The 21,581-nt window shown below is 38.5% G+C and overlaps 1 protein-coding gene across 12 annotated transcripts in view; it reads left to right on the top strand.

Annotated features, from left to right (window-relative positions):
• The window catches only part of RMND5A (required for meiotic nuclear division 5 homolog A), a 78,580-nt gene that overhangs the window by 5,143 nt on the left and 51,856 nt on the right, over positions 1–21,581 (top strand). For 9 of the 12 annotated variants that reach the window (XR_006200815.1, XM_042932948.1, XM_042932943.1 and 6 more), the window contains exon 2: positions 14,858–15,000. The exons of 1 other annotated variant lie outside the window; for it this stretch is intronic. Coding sequence is in view for 9 of the 11 variants with exons in the window: in XM_042932948.1 (XP_042788882.1) it covers positions 14,858–15,000 (143 nt within the window). In the remaining 2 variants the exon portion in view is untranslated. Of the gene's footprint in view, positions 1–14,857; positions 15,001–17,559; positions 17,826–21,581 lie in introns of those variants that run through there. 2 more of the 12 variants (XM_042932949.1, XM_042932950.1) reach the window with 1 other exon arrangement.

A 21,581-nucleotide genomic window follows, 5' to 3' on the forward strand; every position in this document is an offset into this window, starting at 1 on the left:
TACTGTGATTTAAGCTTAGTATTATTGCAGTTTGCAAGCTGGTAAAGACAACTTAATTTGTAGGAGTGATCAATACATGTATTTGTTAGCTTCTAAAACTCCTTGTGTGTGTGTGAGAGAGAGAGAGACAGAGAGAGAGAGAGGGGGGGGAATAGGGAGAGGGAGAGAGGGAGGGAGAGAGAGGGGTATGACTCCTAGTAGTAAAACTCATTTAAACCATAACCGTCCATCTTTCTCTCTTTGGTGATTCAAAGAATATTTAGTTACTAGTTGCAGAACTGCTTCCAGTTTTTAAAATTTGAAGGTAATAAATGAGAAGGTAAGTAGGCAATTAAGCATGAAAGAAAAGGCAAATTGTGGTGGTCATGTTTTTCACTAATTTCTATGGTATGGTTTGTATCAGTAGACAGAACACAGATTCAGGGCCACATGGTAGGTATAACTTTTCATTCTAGAATTTGAGTTGTATATATTGAAAAGTATGCTTATTTATGCACGTAAATTCCCTGTGCTTTTTAGAGCCTCCCAGGGTCGAATGTGTGATGTTGAATGAATTATTAAAGGATCAGAGTTTGGTAGAGGAATAGTTTACCTATTCAGTCTCAGTCTTTGGTGTACTTGGAGTAAGCTGCGGTATCTGGTCTCCCATTTGTCAACTGAACTTTTTGCTAAATATTAACAAGATTGAGAGAATAAGGACTTTAAATTTTGAATTGAATAAAATTTGATATCTACATTTAACATCTAGTGTGGAAAGTAGCAGATAAGTAGGTCAGAAAAGTTAGGGTGGATAACAGTAGTCATTGTTCAAATACTCTAAGAGAAGAATAGAGCAGTTAAGGCACTACTTGGGCTGTTTTAGATGGTGAGAAGAATAGGTTAGTGTGGGCATTTCCAGTTAGGTTTAGAAGCAGATTTAACTTTGTCAGCCATTCCTTTCCAGGCTCTTTCAGGAGATAATTCTTTGTTATTTGGCTCATTATTCATTCATTCAATACACCAGGAGACTAGTATATTACTCAGGATTCTTTTGATTGCAAGTGGCAATCAAATAGTTTTAATTAAAGTGGGCTTTGTTGACTCATGACTAAATAGGCTGAGGTAAGGCCAGCTGGCTCCAGGACTAGAGAAGGTACCATAAGGACTGGTCTTTTTCTCTTTCTCACTCACCTGTGCTTTCCATGGTTGGCTTCATTCTCAGAGGAGCTTTCTCTACACGGAAGTTAAAGGTGGCCAATGGAGTTCATGTCATCCTTATCCTGCTAGTGATCCTAAAGACAGGAACATGCCTTTTTTTCCCCTTGTATTTTCAAAAACAAAATTACCAGGGAGTGTCTGTATTGCCTTGGTAAGGGTCATAAACCTTTTCTTGAATCAGTAACAGGGGCCAGGGCATGGAGTCCATTGGCCACCTTGGGCTGTCTTTGCTTACCCTGTGTACGGAGATGTACGGCCGTGTGATCATACAGAGGAGAGAGTTCTAAGAAGGAAAACTTGTATCCAGACAAAAGTGATAGATGGCTATTATAGTTGAGCAGCTGCAAGTTAGACTAATAGCAATGTTCTTTGCAATGTTTTCTTGACTAGCCAAACCTTTATTTCTCAGCTTTTGTCTTGCCTCCTAACTGTAATGTTCAAACAGTTCAAATACTGAGTTGTTAGGACAACTTAATCTATAGATTAAAAAATATAATTTGGTTCATGTTACCTTTGGGAACTTACATGAAATTGCTTGTATGCTTGGAATAATAAAATCATTTTCCTAAGGTTATTTTATATCTTAAGTTGTTTCTAACCCTGGATAATAATATTTGTGAAGGAGAAGCTTGCTAATACTTTTGTGATACTATCATACTAGAGTATATAGAGAAATCTCCATTGTTTCCATGTCTTAGTCTCTTAGTTGTTAGGAAAGTGAAAATGCTGTTTTAGTAAACTATTCACTTAGGACATTGAAACTGACTTGTTTTTATTTGGGGCCCTGCTTCTTCATCTGTAAAATCTTTGAAAATGACCCTAAAATGCAGTATAGGGGAGAATTCTAGAGGGTCCCGGCCCTGTGCTGTGTATTGGAGCCCCATGGTACTCTGTGTAACCCCCAGAAGTTGATAGATACCAGGGACATGATGCTCTCTAGACTGGCATTTTTTGGAAAGCTCCAAGAGTTTGTAGAAGAGTGGCATAAACATCTGTCCTTTCTCTTGGATTAGATGCTCGTCTAATGCCACAAAGAACAGAGACTAGAATCTCCAGCAAGACCTGAAGCTTTTAGAAATAATAGTTTCGCCTTATTTGGGTTTGGTGATAGTATGGCTGAGCTCAGAGTGGTTCTTAGGTAGCCTTGTCCTGGGAGTCCATAAGACTGTATTGCAAAGTCTTTTAACACCTAACATTGAGCCTGAATGGTAATTTCTTCTCATTTTGGGGCACAGTGTCTGGCTGTGTGTTATCTTTGAAGAGTTTGCTCTATCTGTGGGATCTATATAGATTCAGTATCTTCTTATCGTTTTTTTTTTTAACTTTTAAATTTCATTTAAATCCAGGTTAGCTAACACATGGTATAATAATGAACTTATTAGTGATTATATGAAGGTATTCAGGAGGAGATAAGGAGTGATTTAAAAGAAGGATTATACATGGCTTTAGCCCGCTAGGAACTTGGAGGCTAGTTAGGGAGATAGAAGATGAGAAAATGAGTCTGCCACTTGGAGAGTAGACCATGAAATATTGTCCTTGAGCTAGGGAAATCTGGGTTTGAGTGTTTGCCACTTTGCTGAGTGGTTTTATAATCTTACTTAACCTATTTCTTCTTCAGTAAACTGGTAACTTACATTGCAAGAGTTACGGGAATTAAATAGTCAATTGGTATAAACTGGCTTTAAAATCTGGTGTATTTGTTATTTTTAACAAGGTGTATTTGTTATTTTTAAGATCAGTGCCCCCCCCCCTTTTTTTTTTAGGTCTGTGCCTTTAAGTAGTGTTAAGCACTGTCTTAATTAAGACATTTTGACTATTAGGTATCTTTTTTAATTGGTGTATGTTAGCTACCATTCTGTGCCCAGTGGTCTGCCTGTAACACCATAAGGAATATTCAAAAGGTATAAGAAACAATCTTCAAGGAACTTTGGTTGGCTAATGAGACCAGACATGTACATTTGAGAGGGGAAAAGAAAGTCATTATCTTGGCACAGTATAACAGTGTTTCTGGTTGGTATAAATACTAGCAGTTCAGAGAAATGGGAGGAGAAGAAACCTTTAGAAAGAATGGCTGGGGGTGTGGGGTTGTTATTTCACTTGAGTTTTAGAGCACCTGGTCAATAGTTACTAATCGCCAATTATATATATATGTGGGACTAGGCTAACTCTTGTGGGGGTTAACAAAGGAGAAGGAATCGTTCTCGTGCTCTAAGAACTTTCTGTCTAGTTAGGGAGATGACATTGGTGTGTTTTTAACAAACAGTGCCCTATAATGCAAGGCCATGTATATTGGCCAATGTTGATTGAGTGGTACTGGCAAGAAGGGGTGGGATTTGAAACCAAGTCTTCTAACCTGTCAAGTTTCAGTAACAGAGATTGAATGAGGATAGTAGGAAGGTAGGACAAAGTGCCAGGAGTGGAGGTTGGCAAGAAAAAAGATGCAGAAGAGTGAGAATACAAGAGGCATTCTGGGAACAAGGAAGGACCAGGGTGGGGAGAAATAGAATAAAGAATTAAAGTTGGAATCAGGGTTTACAGACTCTTAGATACCAGGGAAAGTAGTGTAGTAGACTGAGAAGACCTTGAATGACTTGGGTGGGTGGTACATTTCGAACAGGGACTGGGCAGGGACTTGATCGGAGACCGATTAGCAGCATTTAGGTTGACTGGAGTTGGGAGTGCAGTTTGGCTACAGGCAAGATGACTAGTTAAGTGCCAACTTAGATCTGAGGAAAGAGGGACCTGTCTTTGGGTAGTGGTGGTAGAGATTGTAAAGGGACCCATGCATGGGATCTCCTGAGGGAAAGAATTGCCAGGACTCGGTGCATGGATGCAGTCTGGCAGAATGGGAGAGAAGGGTTGGAAAAATCAAAGGTTAATCTAAGGTTTGAGCATGAGTGAGAGGTAGACAGTTATGGAACTAAATAGAAAATAGGAAGTTTATGAGAGAGAAAGGTGGAAATTTGAGTTTGATTTTTAAGTATGAAGTTTTACATTTAAAGACTAAAAGAAACTTCATCTGGTTCAGTCATTCATTTCAGAGATAAATAAGGAGATGGTTAGAGATTAATTCTATTTTGAATTAGAAGGGAGTGAACAGGCTCTATAAAGTGGGACTGTCTCACAGACATTTCAAAACTGGTGTTTTGTGTCCTCTTTTTTTTTCGGTCATTTCTCTCAGTCTTGCCTCATTGTGTATTTTTGAAGTCTTCCCTTTCTTCCCTATGCCACTCATTTTGATCTAGCTCTCTGCTCTAGGAGCACTATTAGTCTGTACCATGTAATTTCATTTTTAAATATAAACTCCCCCCCTCCCCCCATGGTTGGTTTTGCAGCACACTAGGCCGCGATTTGCTGCACTGGATCAGAACACACCTGTCTGAACCTTTATTTTGTTCTGAAAGGTCAGGGTTGACCCCCAAAATACTGTACTTTGTAGATTTACCACCAATTAATATACTGAAAATTGTTTTCAGTGTATACTGCCCCTAGAAACGAAAAAGGGTGTGCTCTGTTTGTGCCTTCCCCTTCCTCCTTTGAGTGAATCTCTGTGAGCAGCTGCTGTGCCTTAGGTGCTGAGGTAGCTCTTAAGAAGCCCCAAGCTCCAATAGGCCACAATTTAGTTTGCTACTCACAGTATGAAACAGTCCTTTTATTGTTTTTTAAATACAAACCTTACCTTTTCAGGATTCCAGTTTTTCTATTTTAATATTTTACGAGTAGATTCATGTTCACCTTGCCAGTGACTTTTTTTTTTTTTAAATGCTTTATTTACTTATTTTGAGAGAGAGAGAGAGAGGGAGAGAGAGAATCCCAAGCAGGCTCTGTACTGTCAACACAGAGCCTGGCGCTGGGCTCCATCCCACAAACCGTGAGATCATGACTTGAGCTGAAATCAAAGAGGCCTTTAACCAACTGAGCCACCCAGATGGCCCTTTTCAGTGACTTCTTTAGAATCAATCTTAGACCATTTTATTCTTTCTCTTTTTATTCCCATCCTAAATTTCTTAATCTGTCTAAAATACTTGATCTGTACCTTGAACACTACTGACATGGGTATTATGCACTCAGTAAATTGACTCTGAATGTCATGATTGTCCCTTTTGACTTTAGTGTTTTGTTGTTGTTGTTGCTGTTGTTTTCTGTTTTGTCTTTGTCTAGTCTCATTTTGTTTATTTTAAGGTATTAAGACTTTTAAAAATAAGAGTGGTATAATATAATGGGATAATGTAGAATTTTTTGCCCCCTTACAGCCTTCTTTTGACTTTTTTTATTTTAATATTTTTTAAGGAACTAAACTAGAATGAATTCTGGGGTATAGCTCTATGAGGTCTGGGTTTTCATTTAGACACAGTTATGTTGACTAAATGGATTATGTTTACTAAGTGGATTTCTTTGTATTTATATAAAAACTTGTGTGCCATTTTGCTTTCCAGTTAATTCCAAATTTAAGATCTCTGTCCATTTTATGAAGTGAAATTAACTTTTAATAATGCAAAGGAGCTCAAATGCAATATATACAATATTTATAAACTTGGATATTTAAATTTTTTTCTGCCTCCATGATATTCATAAGATTGTAAGGTCAAGTCTTCGTGATTTCTGGGGAATGCTACTATTTGCTTCTATCAAAATATTGTAGTCCTAGGTGGTAAGGTTTTCAGCCGTTTTGGACATCTGAGTAATCATCATCATAGTAGTCACCTTCCTGTGTTGTGCCTCACCACTTTTTTATAGAATGCTCTTAATTATAGTCTCATGTGTTGGACTCTTAGGCAGCATGCACTGCATAGTGTAATTGACACCTTTAAGCTGCCTTTTACAGACCAAATTAGAACTTTTAATTATCTGTCCATGAGCAGACATATCAAGCCACACCATTATAGTGCTGCCTACCAACAAGCTGTTTATCTTTCTTTAACAGTATGTGCAATTATTTGAGGGTTTTTTTTCCTCCTGATACCATAAAAATAAATGGCAAACAAATTGAAAATGTAAACACTGAGTAGGGATGAGAACATAGCTTTCAATCATCTTTGTCTTGATTGTATTAGATTAGCCAAAGTGATGAGTAAATCTTGTCACATAGTTGGACCTATGGTTGTCTTAAGCCATGTGATTAGTACTGAAGGAAAATAATTGGATAAATAAATGTAAAAAATGATAGACTGCCTTGAAAAGTTATTTATAAAAACCAAGGTATAAATAGGAATTTTATAATTTTTCCCTTTGTGGGAACAGGGCACTCTTAATTGTGTAAGTTTGTCCTGCTTTCCTACATTTTGACTTGGGGTGTACTTTTATAGGAACATGTATCTACTAAAGTTGAAATGTGTGTCATTTTTTCGACACACCGTGGCATGATTTTGTTTTACAAACACAGACTGGCTCAGATACAAGCCTGTTAATTTTTTTCCAAGTCTTTACGTACTTATTTAAGGTTTTTGAGGGGAGGGATTGGTCATTATCTGGAAAGGGGAAGGTGCTTACAACTAGGGACTCTATTCTATGAATGTGTTTTATTTGGAAATTTGTGTTGTGTGTGTGTGTGTGTGTGTGTGTATTTATTTATTTGGTATTTGGAAATTTTAAGCCATAATGCTATTGTGTAGTATGCACTAAACATCCTGGAAGGAAGTGGAAGGTGAGTGAGCTGCTGAGTGTGACACTGCCTGCAGTTTCAGAGGGAGTTAGTTCAGAGTATGTCATAGTGCCGGGAGTCTCCAGTGCTGGGCTTGAAAATTAGAATATGTAATACATAATTTTTAGGGGCCCTTGGCTGGCTCGGTCAGTAGAGCATGTGACTTTCGATCTTGGGGTCGTAAGATAGAGCCCCACGTTGGGCATGGAGCCTTCTTAAATAAAAAAAAAAATTATTATTTTTCTATTCCTTTGGTAAATAGTTATTGGATGCCTAATATATGTCCGTTACCATGCTAAACACTGGAGATTAAGCAATCGAGTTTCCTGTCTTCAAGTAATTTCATGGGGGTGATAGACAAATATTTACAATTAAGTCTGAAACTCTGATAGGGAAGTACATGATGCTATGGAAACAAACATTTTTCTAGTTTATTTCTGTGAAACTAATGGACATAAATCTTGAAATCGCTAGGCAGTAAATGAAGCCCAAGGCAGAGCTTGAAGTCATAGCTGTGCTCTATTAAAAAAAATGGTTTAGGAGTTCACTCAGATATGTTTAATTTAGTTTGTCTGATTTTGGAAGAGACTATGATTATTCTAGTCTCTGAGAATATCATTCTATTGTATTGAAAGACCAACCATGTGTGTTGGTTCTTTGCTTGGATTTAAAATCTCTTATGGATGTACCAATTATTTTATCTGTTGAATTAAATAATGATAAAAGTGATTTTAGGGGTGTTTTGGTGGCTCAGTCAGTTGAGCGTTTGACTCTTGATTTTGGCTCAGGTCCTGATTCTAGGACTGTGGTATTGAGCCCTGAGTTGGACTCCATACTGAGCATGGAACCTGCTTAAGATTCTTTCTCTCCCCTGCTTTCTCTTGCTCTAAAATTAAAAAAAAAAAAAAAAAAAAAAAAAATTGTAAAAAGTAGTTTTGTGGTACAGCCACTTTGGAAGACAGCTTGGCAATTTCTTACAAAAGTAAACACTACTCTTACTATGAAATGCAGCAATCGTGCACCTTGGTATTTACCCAAAGGAGTTGAAAACATGTCCATACAAAAACCTTCACAGACTGTTTATAGTAGCTTTTAATTCATAATTGCCAAAACTTGGAAGCAACCAAGATGTTCTTTAGTTAGGTGAATGGCTAAAGTGCAGTACATGCAGATAATGTAATATTATGTATTGCTGAAAAGAAAGGATCAAGCCATGAAAAGACATGGAAGAACCTTAAAAATGCGTATTACCAGATGAAAAGCCAATCTGAAAATGCTACATGCTATGTGATTCCAGCTATCTAACCTTCTGAGGAAGGGAAACCTATGGAAGGAGACAAAAGAATTAGCGCTTGCCAGAGGTGGGGTGGAGGAGAGAGATGAAGAGGCAGAGCACAGAGGATTTTTAGGGCAGTAAAAATACTCTGCATGATACCATAGTGAGGGATATATGCTCTTACACATTTGTCAAAACCCATAGGTGCAACACCAAGGGTGAACTCTACAGTAACTGTGGACTTTGGGTGATAATGATGTGTCAGCGTAGGTTCATCCTTGGTTTAAAAATAAAGTACGTTTCAGGTGGGGGATGTTGATAATGGGAGAGGCTGTGCATGCATAGGGGCAAGGTGAAAATGGGGAATCTCTGTATCTCCTCAATTTTGTTGTAAACCTAAAACTGCTCTAAAAAAACAGTCTTAAAAAAATACTTTTGGTCACTGTAAGTAATGAGCACTGCCTCAGAACTATTTCTTTTATGCTTGTGCATGGGGCTTGAGTCCAAAGAGGTTTACTGCATGGAAAGACAGTTGGCACAGGACGTCATTCTGGGTAAAAAGTGACCCTTGCAGTGGCCAGTCGGGGTTCTAACATATACTTTCACATCCAGTTTAGTTATGGTAAAGATGGTTGTCACAGTAATCCTCCCACTTTATTTCTAGGAACTAAATCCAATTAGATTTCTTTCACAGAAAGGTTCTCCTAGAAGCAGGTTTCGTTTTAAGACAGAGAAATCAGAAGAACATTAGAACTCTCCCTTTAGGACTTAGAGGTTTGGTCTCAGTTAATTTGATTATTACAGTGATTTCTAAACCTGTTTTTACCTTTGGCTGCTTTCCACTAAATCCATTTGAAAATGCATTAGTGGAATCTTTCTCTTTGAACAGGGCTTTCCCAGGGTTCTCTTTCAGATTATTCCATTGTACTTTTCCTACACTTCCAAATACATTGTAGAAATTATTTTTCCTTGGGGCATACTGAAAACTCTCAGTGTTTATTAATCGACCTTATGCTACTAGTGTCTGTCATTTATAAACTTGAAAAACAAGAAGTGGAGGGTCTTGTAGATGGTAAAGGAAAAAAAGAGATGACAAAGGCACCAAACTTCAGACATTTAAGTTGCTGAGATTGGAAAATGATGGATTTCAAGATTGGGGCTTGGAAGTTCAATTGGTAAATTCCAGATGACCTCTATCCTCTGCTTTGGTCTTTGCCGTTTTGTTCTTTAACCTTTTGTTTACTTTGCTGTCTACTGAGTGTAGGAAAAAAAAATATGATAGAATGGATAGGACTTACAGCTTGCATTTTTAAGATTTTTAAAATTGAAAAATAGTTCACATACCATAAAAGTCACCCTTTTAAAGGGTATGATTCACTCACTGCCTTTCAGTATGTTCAGAGACGTGCACCCATTACCGTTATCTAATCCCAGAACATTTTCATCACTCTGAAAAGAAACCTCATACTTATTAACAGTCATTCTTCATTCTACTCTTCCCCAGCCTCTGGCCCCCATGAATCTACTTCTGTCCATGGATTTGGAGATTTCATATAAGTGGAACCACACAATGTATGGCCTTTTGTGTCTGGCTTATTTCAGTTAACACAGTGTTTTTGAAGTTCATCCGTGTTGTAGGATGTATTAGTGCTCCATTCCTTATGGCTAAATAATATTCCATTTTATGGATATGCCCCACTTATCTATTCATCATTTGGACATTTGGATTGATTCCACTTCTTGGTTAGTATGAATAATGCTACTGTGAACGTTCATGTACAAACTTATGTGTGGACCTCTGTGTTCATTTCTCTTGGGTATGTACCTCAGAGTGGAATTCCTGGATCATACAGTAACTCTTTAACTTTCTGAGGAACTGTCAAACTGTTTTTTTCAGTGCTACACCATTGTACAGCCACCAGCAATATATGAGGGTTCTAAATTTTGCGCATCCTCCCCAACGCTTCTCGTTGTCCATCTTTTTCATCATAGCTATCCCAGTGGGAGTGAAGTAGTTTCTCATTGTAGTTTTGATTTGCATTTTTCTTTTGACTAATGATGTTGAGCATCTTTTCCTGTTTTTATGGTTGTCTTATTCTCTCTGGGAAGAAAATGTCTATTAAAATTCTTTGCCCACTTTTAAATTGGGTTATTTGTCTTGTAGGGTTCTAACAGTTCTTTATATATTCTGGATACTAGGCCCGTATCTGACATATGACTTGTAAATGTTTTTTCCCATTCTGTGGATTATCTTTTCACTTTCTTGGTAGTATTTGGAGCACAAGAGTTTTTAGTTTTGGTAAAGGCCAACTGAACAAATGAAGGAATTAAGTAATTAATTTATCTGTTTGGTTTTTTTGTTGTTGTTGTTGCTTGTGCTTTTGGTATAATGTCTAAGAAGCCATTCCTCAATCCAAGGTCGAGAATGCTCTTATTCTCTTCTAGGTATTTGATAGTTTTGGCTTTTATATTTAGATCTTCATTCCATTTTGAGTTAATTTTTGTATATGGTATGATTCTTTTGCATGTCTGGTTATTCCAGCACCATTTGTTGAATATGGCATTCTTTTTACCTGTTTTTTTCTCTCTGCCATCAATCCAGATACTTACATTAATAGTGCATGAAACTGCAAGACAATAGGATAAGACTGGAATACACAGTTAACAATAAGAATCTGTCTTCCCTTCAGGACTTGTATCTAATTGAGATGGATGATGGGATTATACATAAAATTGTTGAGTGGGATATGATTCAGTGCCAGAGGAATGGTGGAGAGAACAGAATTCATTAGGAATTGAGAAGACTCGAATTAGGAATTGAGATTCACTCGAATCGGTGAACAGAGAGATTTATAGAGGAGATGAAGCTATTGACGTTAGGTAAGGTTTAGATACAGAAATGGCCAGAGTAGAGCTACTGAAGCAGTTAGATTCTTTTGGCTCAAGGTATATATGGAATACCTTTTAGACAGATTTTGAAATTTTCCTGAATTTCCAGGTCTTCTCTTAGCTTAAATTATGTTATTAGATGTTGGAAGCACCTGATACATACTTCATATAACTGTAAATAGAGATCAGGGCAATTTATTTTGGCCACATCATACTGGATTGCTTACCTTATGGACACTATTTTCTGTCTGCTTATCGTTTTACTTCTCTCAGTGGTTGTCACTGAACCAAACATATTCCCTTCTTCATAGTGCCTAGAAGTCCCTAGGTTTGGTTTCTTCCTTCCCTCCCTCTTTCCCCTTCCCTTTCCTTTCCTTTCCTTTCCTCTCCTCTCCTTTGTTTTCCTTTCCTTTCCTTTCCCCCTTCCTTCTTCTCTCTTCCCCTTATCCTTTCCCCCTTCCCCCTTATCCCTTTCCTTTAATTTTGAGAGAGACAGGGACAGAGAGAATCCCAACCAGGCTCTGAACCGTCAGCATAGGATCATGATCTAAGCCAAAATCAAGAGTCAGACACTCAACCAATTAAGCCATGCAGATGCCCCTTCTAGGTTTCTTTCCTTGAAACTTGAGAGAAACTGTTCTTGTCATGGTCACTGATAACTTCCACATTATAAATCCAGTGGTTAGCTCTTAGTCCACATCTTACTTAACATAGCAGAGCATTAATACACTTGGTTACTTCTTCCTCCTTGACACATTTTCTTTACTTGGCTTCCCCAGCACCATACTTGATTTTTCTCCTACATCACAGTGTTTCAGTTAGTCTCCTTTTCCAGTTCGACTTTATCGTGGTCTTATAAACTTGGAGTTTCCAGGACTCTCGTCTTTTACTACTTCTTTGTGTCTGTACTGATTCTTTTGATGATTTCATTGATTTAGCCTCATGGCTTTAAGTATCATCTACATGCCAGTGACTCACAAGTTTATATATCCAGCCCTGTTTTTGCTCTTGAACTCCAAGTTTGTATATCTAACTCCTCCTCATGTGCACTGAGGTGACTACTCACATATGAAATTTAACAAGCTGAAACTGAACTCTATCTCTTCTTCCTCTCATACCTGCTCAGCTTTTCATCTATATTATTCTAATTGAAGACAACTCCATCTTTCCAGTTGACTTAAGCTAAAAAGTTTAGAGTCATCTGTAAGTCCTTTTCTTTCCTCATACTTAGGAAATCCTGTTGGCTTTCTCATCAAAATATATCCAGAATCCAGCCACTTCTCACCACCTCCACGTCTAACACCCTGGGCTGAGCGACTGTCCTCTCATCTAGATTGCTGCCACAGCCTCCTAACTACTTTTCCTGCTTCTGTTCTTCTACTCCTGTCCTGAGCCAGAATGGCCATACTAAAATGTGTCAGTTTTTGTACCTGCTCTGTTCAGAACCTTGCAGTGGATATCCCTTTCACTCAAAATAAAGTCTAAGAAGCCTTTTATAATGCCAAAAAGGCCCTGCAAGATCATGACCCCGTAATCTTTTAAACATTTTCTCCTCTTTTTCTTTGCCAGACATCTACTTTAGCCACACTGGCTTCTTTGCTGTTCCTTGAATAATCTAGGATATTTCTGTAAGGGCTTTTGCTCCCTCTGCCTGGAATGCTTTCCCCTGAAGGAGAGGAAAAAGAATTGTTCCTCTAACCTTGTGAGTTCTTGGCTGAGACCCCTGTAATAAAAGGCAGATTAACAAGAGAAAAACAGTTTATTAACATATATACCTCATATATATGTGGGAGGTTCCCGGAGAAAAATGAGCAAGCCAAAAAGGTGGCTTAGAGTTCAGGAAAGGTGTGGGGAGACCAGTTTATCAGGAAAAGCACAGTAAGAGTAAAGTTTGTTATTCAGGTATAAATCTGAGCCTTCTTCATTGATAGGTTTCTTATGATTTAGTGCCATTCTTCTTTTCCAAGTATAGAGAGGGAAACATTCTTACCGATGGAGATTTCTAAATGTAAATTTCCCTTACAAAAGGGTAACTTTTACTGTTTTCAGAGTTTTTCCTGCATCTGCTGTTTCTCACAATAATACGCTCAAAATAATCCTTATGCCAAAGAAGCTAATTTTAGGGTGGCAGATATGCTGCCCTTCAACCCCCACAGTAGCCCCAAGGCTGGTTGCCTCATTTCTTTCAGGTATTTACTCAGATACGACTTTCTCAGTGAGGCCTATAATGTCCACTCTGTTTAAGATTGTGATTGTTCAGTTCAAATGCACTCCCCATCTCTTCTACACAACTTTTTCTCCCCCAGTAGCATATATCATCTTTTGTCATGCTGTATATAATTGATACTTTGTGTTGTTTATCTTGCTCACCAGAAGGTACGTTTTAAGGCAACCTAGGTACTTGATGGTGGTACTTGATGGTTTTGCATCACTGCTATACCTGTCACATAATGAGTTCTCTATAAATATTTGTTGAATAAATGAACATCCTAGGACTACTGTAGTTTTGTGGTTGTTCTTGTTGGGGTTCTTGGGCCCCATCCCAGAGCTCTTGAATTAGAAACTGGGGATGGGGGGGCGGTCAACTCTTTTGTTTTAACTAGACCTTCAGGTGATTCTGATGTAAATTACAGTTTAAGAATCACTGTTATAGTGAGTAGGGGTTTAGAAGCCAGGCGTGTTACTCACAGGTGGGGATATGTAGATATATGAGGTAATTGACAACATGACTCAATTTGTTCTCTCTCTTCCTCCCATCTTCTTTTCCTCCCTTTCTCCTGAGGAGGAGGTAGCACTGGGAAAGAGGATTTAAATTCTAGTAACTTTCCGTTGATTTGTCATGTGTATCAAGGTCCTCAAGACCACCTTTAGATTCCAGTGATCACTAGGAAGACACATAGGACTCAGCATGTAGTCACACTCATGGCTGAGGTTTATTATATAGCAAGAGGGTACAAAGCAAAATCAACCAAGGGAAAAGGCTCATGGGGCAAAGTCCAGAGGAAACTAGGAAAAGATTTCCAAGAGTCGTCTCTCAGTGTGGTGTCACACAGGCAGGGCACATTTAATTCCTCTGACATCAAATTGTAGCCAGTTTGAAGTGTTGTCTACCAGGGAAGCTCTCTAGAGAGGTAGTGCTCAGGGTGTTTATCGGGGACTGGTTATATAGGCACTCTCTGCCTTAGCGTATAGCGTAATTCTAGACTCCCATAAGGAAAGCAGGAATTCATCATAAACCACATTGTATACACTTTAGGGCACAGTAAGCCTCTGTTATCAGGTAGGGTGGTGGGAACCCTTATAAGAATGGCTCACTGTGCCTTATACATGGGGATATGATAACTTTTTCTGCTATGTTCATGCTTTTCAACATGGTATCCAAAGAAGTTTGTTGGGTTTTTTTCTATCTTTCATATAGAATATAAAGCACTTGGACTAAATAATCTCTTCGGGAAATTTAGTAATGATGAAACTGTTTTGAGAATAATTTGAACAGTTTACTTTAAGTGGATTGAATAACTGAGTTTATTCACTTAGACATATTTTTTGAAAAATGCCTTGGCAGTATTATTCACAGTCTGTGCTATTTTGGTAATTACAAAAGTGGTTTATTTCCTAGTAAAGTTTTCTTATTTATTCCAAAAAATAAATTAAGATCGCTTTCTTAGCATTCACTTGAAAAATGTTATCTGTGAGTGTGACCATCTGCTTCAAAGCAGATATTTGTTTTTCTTCACTTTTCTTCCAACTCTCATGTTCTAAAGGGCCTATTTGAAATTTGCTGTCTTTTGGGTTTGCTTTCATGAGTAACCAATCTTCCTTCTTTCTTTTCTTTCTTTCTTTCATTTTTATAGGCCAAGATGCTGAATTATCAGGGACACTTTCACTTGTTTTGACACAGTGCTGTAAAAGAATAAAGGATACTGTTCAAAAATTGGCCTCAGACCACAAAGACATCCACAGCAGTGTTTCTCGGGTTGGAAAAGCCATTGATAAGGTATGGTGTTGAAGGAAGTGTTTGAGATTTTTAAAAAGCATCCTTCATCTCCTGTCACTGCTTTGATAACATTTGCTTTCTCCAATTATTTTATGCTTGCTTTTAACAACTTCTGCAGATCTGGTTTTATTATGTTATTCTTAAAGTTTTCTATTGATATTAAAAAAAAGAAAAATACAGCAAACCTTGTTACAGCCTTGTTGTTTATCCATTTGCTTGTATGATTGCAGTTCCTAGTATCATGATGAGTAAATTTACAAAGAAATTTTAGCTACTGTGAGGGAGTGTGTTTACAGGGGTAACTTTTCCTCCTTCCTGAGTAGTTCCCTGGCTGTGTCTCTCTTATGGGGCAATTAGAATAATACCCTTGCATCCGTCTCCCCTGCATCATCCTAACTGTTGTCTTCCTGTGGACATGCTAGCTGCTTTTCTCCAGTGTTGTGTTCTGTGTGAGTGAGTGGGTTGGTTGCTAGCCAGCAGGGCCAGTCATTTCTGTTGGGTGATTGTTCCAGTGACATCTCTTGAATCTTCCTTATAAGCAGTTATTTTTAGCACTGGACCACTTTTGCCTTTGGAGTTCATAGTCCTAGTGGGGCCTAAGAGAAGAGGCATAAGGTTACTATGTGATACCCCTGACTACCTCAGCCATTGGGGAGTTTGTAACTGGTTATGGACGTTTTTGTTGACCCATTGTAAACTTCTGGGAAGGTAGGAAGAACTTTTGGGAAGAGCTTTTTGTAGCAAAAGCAGTCCTATGAGTTGCTTAGTTTGTATATAAGAGAGCTAATAGCTATGATGTAGATGGAAACTCATGGAATCCGGAGAGTGGCTTTGTCTAACTCATGGGTAAACCTAGCTGTTAGAAATTACCCTATAAAGCAGTAGTATTGAAGGGCTAGACAAGGCAGCCTAAGGCAGAACTATATGCTTCTAAGGAGATAGATTTCTTTAACTGGTAGGTACAGTGTGGCAGGACTGTGTGTAGCAGAGGCTCTCGGGATTGTTTGGGTAGCTGTGGTTTACAGAAGTGTTAGCGCCCTTTGAGAGAGCTTTTGCCACTATCGTAGTGCTGAGGGCTTCAACTCAGCAAACGAGGCCAGAGAAGTAGTGTTGGCAGCAGCAGCCCCATTTTGGGTTAGTGATGGCATTTGCTAGCAAAGGCTGGGAAGGCAGTGAGTATTCTCTGAAATAGCTTTGAGGTTGTGATGCCTATTTGGTGACTCCAAGTGAGTGAACACAGCATTGGAAGTGGCTTTGGTATTAGACTTTTTGGGGGCTATGGGATTGGAAGTCTTCAGTTGGCCTGTACTGGCTTTAGTACTTACTGGAATGGTGATGGGGCCTTTAGAGAGAATCTTAAATCACTGTGGGTGAGGAACCTTCAGTTTCTCTAGGTAGAGTAACTACTGGTGCTATTTAGGAAGCTTCAGGGTTTGGTGGCTGACAGTGGTCAAGGCAATCTAATGGTTCTGATGGTTCAAACCTAGAGGTTGGAGGTTCCTAGACGTTCCAGGAGGCATCTGCTTGACCATCAGGCTGCCTGTAGTTATGACAGAGTGGGGGGAGAGTAAGACCAGAAGATGGCCATGACAGTGGCAAGAGCTGAAGTTTTCACAGCCAATCTGAGAAGAGATCTGAGAATCGGGAGAGGTGAGGATGGCCTCAGCAGCCATAGCTCAAGTACTTGGACTGCTGGCCACTAGGATCTGGAGCATTTGGGCCAGTAATTCACTAGCTCTGTATTCTACCACTGACAGGGTGACCACCTGTCCTCATTTCCTAGATTGTGCCTGTTGTCCTGTCATGATTATCAGAATCCTCTTCTTAATTCTTGTTCCTCAGCTATCAGTGAATTGGGAAGTGTGTCTTCCTTCTGATCCACCAGGTCTTTACAAATATTCATAATGCTTGTCAGATATTTTGGCTAATCTTTGAGACAAAACATTTAAGTGTATTTGGTACTAGAAACAAAAGTGTCCCTTTTTGTTTGGGACAAACAAACATGGATACCCAGGGAATGCATGAGGAGTAATCTACGTTCTGGCTTTTTTGGTGGGGATGTGTTTGAGGTGGATATTCCTAGTTATATATTTTAATTTACTCATTTCTCTTTTGAGGACATTTTTTTTCATGTATGTGGAAGTTATAAGGGCTTTTTCAAGTAAAAAAAAAAAAAATTTTTTTTTTTTTTTTTTTTTTTTTGTAGCTTTATGTTGCTGTGAAAGTAGTTTAGGTTTTAGGTGACCTGGATTCCAGATTCTTCTGATCCGTCCTATGAAACTACATTGTTAGGTTGATATTGATAACTGTTTGTTGAATTATAGTCCTGGGGCACAGAAGAAAGCCTGGATCTTTTAGCCCACTTCTCTAACATGTTTCACTGCATTTTCTCCTTCCCTCCCCCTTTTTCGGGGTGGGAGTATCTGCTTGGCCTCAGCTGTAGGAAGCTGTTACCCCACTAGAATGAACCAGACATTGTGCTTCCTGCATACATAAGGAATTCTGTGTAGGCTGTTGTAGAAGATTCCACTGACTTGTAAAGTCTTCCTTTTCTTTTAGCTTAGATCTGGTAAATAAATCTGTACAAGCTTCCAGGGCCACCTGTTGTAACAGGGCAGGGTGGACTCCTTTGGGCTGGTGGTGAGCAAACAGGATGAAGCTGAAGCCATTGTGGCACAAGCCTTTAAGTACCACAAACAGACTTGAGTAATGAACTGGAATGCTGTGAAGCAGCCTGTGAGCACCATGTTATGGACACATTTTTCCACCCTGCCAAGAGGAGGACAGAGAAGCTGGTGACTCCTTTATGAGCAGGCTGGTTTTAGGTGAGGAACATGAGTAAATTTTTGACATGCTTGATGGTTTTTCTTCCTTTAATGTTTTAATGCTTGTTTTAAAGTTCTTTAGTCATCACTTAAAGTAAGCAGAAAAGAAGTTTGTGGCATTAGCTAAGGCACTTTCTGGCTTTTAATTATTGTGAACATAAAAAATTATTGAAGATTTCTTCCTTAATGTGTTGACTCTTTTCAGATGCCCACAGTATGATCACTATTTAAAATAAATAGTATCAGCCATTGGGTTCTGTGGCAAGTTATTTTTAGTAAAAACAATGTGTTGGGCTATTTCTTACTTCCTTTCCCATTTTAAGAACATCTAGAGTTCTCTCCTGCTTAGGGCATTTACTTTAGTGTTTTACTTAGTCTTTTGGCTTTTTTTTTTTTTTTTTTTTTTTTTTTTTTTTTTTTTTTTTTTTAGTTTACTTCCTAAGTAAGAAAAGTCAATAAAACCATTACTGCTTTAGATATGTGATTACTGCTTTAGGGGTGTGTGTGTGTGTGTGTTAAAATAAATAGTGTTAAGATTTGAAATTGTCTGAAATTTGCTGTGGGATAATTGAAAGCAAAATACATAGTCCATGTTCTTTAGAAGATTATGGTCTAGTTGGTCACGTAAGAGTGCTGCTTGTACACGTGAAAGAACTGGAAAACTTCTGAGGCAATGTAAAATAAATTTGCATGGGATGGGCTTTGCTTACTGTAAATGGAAGATCATTGTGCCCTTGTTTAAGTTTTGTGGAGTTGGTATCTTAAATTTGACTTGGAAGAGCAGGTAAGATTTCAAAACAGCAGAGTGAGGTGTGGTTTTCTGCAAGGCTGAGAAGGAGGCTGAACAACAGTGAAATAAATGCTGGACTGTGAAAGACTCTCAGGGACTGACTCAATTGGAGTGGCTGCCTTATCAGGAAAAAGCAGGATCAGGTTGATGGAAAGCCTAATGATTTGAGATTAGGGGAAAAGGGAGTGAATGATTTAAGCAGTTGCTTAAATCATTTGCTTGCCCTCATTAAATAGGGTGAAATTAGACTAAGGAGAAGTCAGGAGTAGGAAGATAATAGCTGTCACTTACTGAATTTTGACAATGTTCCAGCTACTGGGCTGAGTGCTGTACATATATCTATATTCTATGATGCTGGTACTTTTTTCCCATTTTAAGACTCAGATATTAAGTAACATACCCCAGGTGTGCAGCTTGGAAGTGCTGAATCAGGTTTTGGAAAAAGATCTCACTCATGAGTCTGTGCTTAAACACTGTGCTAGGAAATCAGTTAGGCCTTTGCAGGGGCAGTAGTGTTTTAAGGGCAGAAAATAAGGGTTAAAAAGTAGTTTTAAAAACTATTGGCCTAGGTGCGCCTGGCTGGCTTGCTCAGTTAACTGTCCAACTTCAGCTCAGTTTATGATCTCACGGTCTGTGGGTTCAAGCCCTGCATTGGGGGGCTCTGTACTGACAGCTTGGAACCTGTTCAGATTCTGTATCTCTGTCTCTTTCTGCCTCTCCCCTGCTCGTGCTCTCTCTTTCTCTGTCTCTCAAAAATGAATAAACATTAAAAAAATAATGATAAAATAAAAACCATAAGCCTAAGCTGATATTCTACCAGTAGATGGAGCATCTGCATGGGTGAGGCAAAATGCTGACTATGTTAAAAAATGGCATAAAGCTATAAAAAGTGAAATGTAGAATATTTAAGATAGTTCTGTGTGAACCATCTGGAACTGCCTTTTATGTAGGTTTGACTGTGGCATGAGAGGAGAAAAAGATACCAATGGGAGAAAAGGTGTTGGATTTAGCCATATAGATACAGAGTGGGTGAAGTCAGATATGTACTAGCTCTAAAGTTTTGTTATGTAATGGATAAATCCTTATGTAGTAGAGAGATGTTACTGGTAATGAAGGAAAAAGGAAATTAAAATGACTAGAAATGGAAATTTCACTCTGAGAAGAAAAAGACCTAAGTTGAGTTCTGAAATATAGACAGATAATTTGATAATATATTTTGAGTGGAATTTTTAGAATTACTGAAAAGGAATGGTTAACAAAATTATGAAAAAGGCAACAATAATAAAAAGCCAGGAATATAGTGCCCTAGAAATAAAATAAAACATGTCAAACTAACTCCTCTCCCCAAATTACTACTTAGTAATGCAAGGAAATGGAGTAGACTATGTGTCTAAATAAAAATCTCATACCTTTGTGGTCAAGATGGAAGATGTTTGTTTTTAAATTATGTGATTTGACTGGGAGCAGCTGCATTCTCAATACCTCATTGGGTTTGGCCACAGTGCATGCATGGTCTGAGGATGGATCTGACCCCCCGGGCTTGGCCACAATTGTTTGCTTCAGGGTGAGTACCTCAAAGTCCTCTTGTAGGACCTTTTTCATTAGAGCTCTTAATGGAAGGAAGGGCTGGGAATGTGAGCCTAGAAGTGATTAGTAGTCCTTGAAAGAGTCTGGTCTGTTGTAGGAAACAAAACGCTTTCGCAGAGAGAAATAGAAGCAAAAGGTGGGGAGGGAATGAACATTTTTTGAGGTTCAGTTACCCTCTTACCTACCCCTGGTTACCTGGGCGTCCTTCAAATCCAACTTGTTTGGGCAAAACAGACTTCTGTTTATAAGAACGAAGAGTCCTGACTCACGTAAGCAGCTAGATGCTCTCTGCGTCTCTTCACTTGTGTTGGGCTCCATTTTCTCTGAAACAATAGTGGTTTTGCCTTTTTCAGTCTGAAGATCATTCTCAAAAGCGAAGATGAGTTAAGTTCTGTTTTCTTTGCCATCTGTTACATTACGTCATTAGCTGTAAGCTCTGGGCCTGTATTGTTCTTACCCTGTTTCAAGCGGAATGAAACTATATTCTTTAGTTGGTAATGATAATTATTTGCATTAAAGTATAGTCCACAGTGGAAAGCCTACACCTTTGCAATCACGTCTCCTATTAGGATACAGGATCAGATAATCCCACTGAACCTGGGGGTGGTACAGACCCACTTTGGCCTGAGGCCAGAAGATGAAATAGCTAGCTTATTCTAGAGTCCTGGTCAGGTTGGGTTGAGAGGGAAAAGGGATCTTACACCCAGTAAGTTGTGCCAACTAATCCAGTGTGTAATTGTATTCAAGTGATTTTTAAATTAATGAATTTGTTATTAATGCTTCTGTTAATGTGTTTTTTGTTTTTATTTATGTTTTCTAAAATGAAGACTCTCTTAAATGTAGAATCAGAGGATTTGGTGGCAAGGCCTGGTTTTTGATTCAGCTACTGTGTATTGAAGGCTTATTGTGGGATAGGTCCTGATAGATATTTTAGGATAAGTTATTATCAACACTTTGTAAGATAGGGATGATTGTCCACAGATACAGATGGGAAAACTTTGATCAAAGAACTAGAAAACAAATGGAGGAACTGGGTAAATACTCAGATTTTATGACTTTGAAGAAACTTCCTCAGTTGGAGTTCCTTGAGAGAATTAACTCCTGGTGTCCTTGGGTAGCCACTGTATGTATGAATTTCTCTCGTGTGCATCTAGAGTGGAAAGAGGTATGTGACATCTTTGGGAGAATTAGTAAAATAGTCCCTCAGATTTCTGTAATCTGTTCAGATAAGGAGGCAGTCAGACCAGAGCAGGAAGGTATGTAAAATAATTGTGAGGGATAAGGATGCAAATGTGACAGATGGTTAGATTGTGGGGCATTTTAAGGATTTTAAAAAGCCCAGCACAGAAGTCTGGCATATCTCTGACCACACCACATTA

Source organism: Panthera leo, chromosome A3 (genome assembly GCF_018350215.1).
Source record: "Panthera leo isolate Ple1 chromosome A3, P.leo_Ple1_pat1.1, whole genome shotgun sequence".
NCBI lineage: Eukaryota > Metazoa > Chordata > Mammalia > Carnivora > Felidae > Panthera > Panthera leo.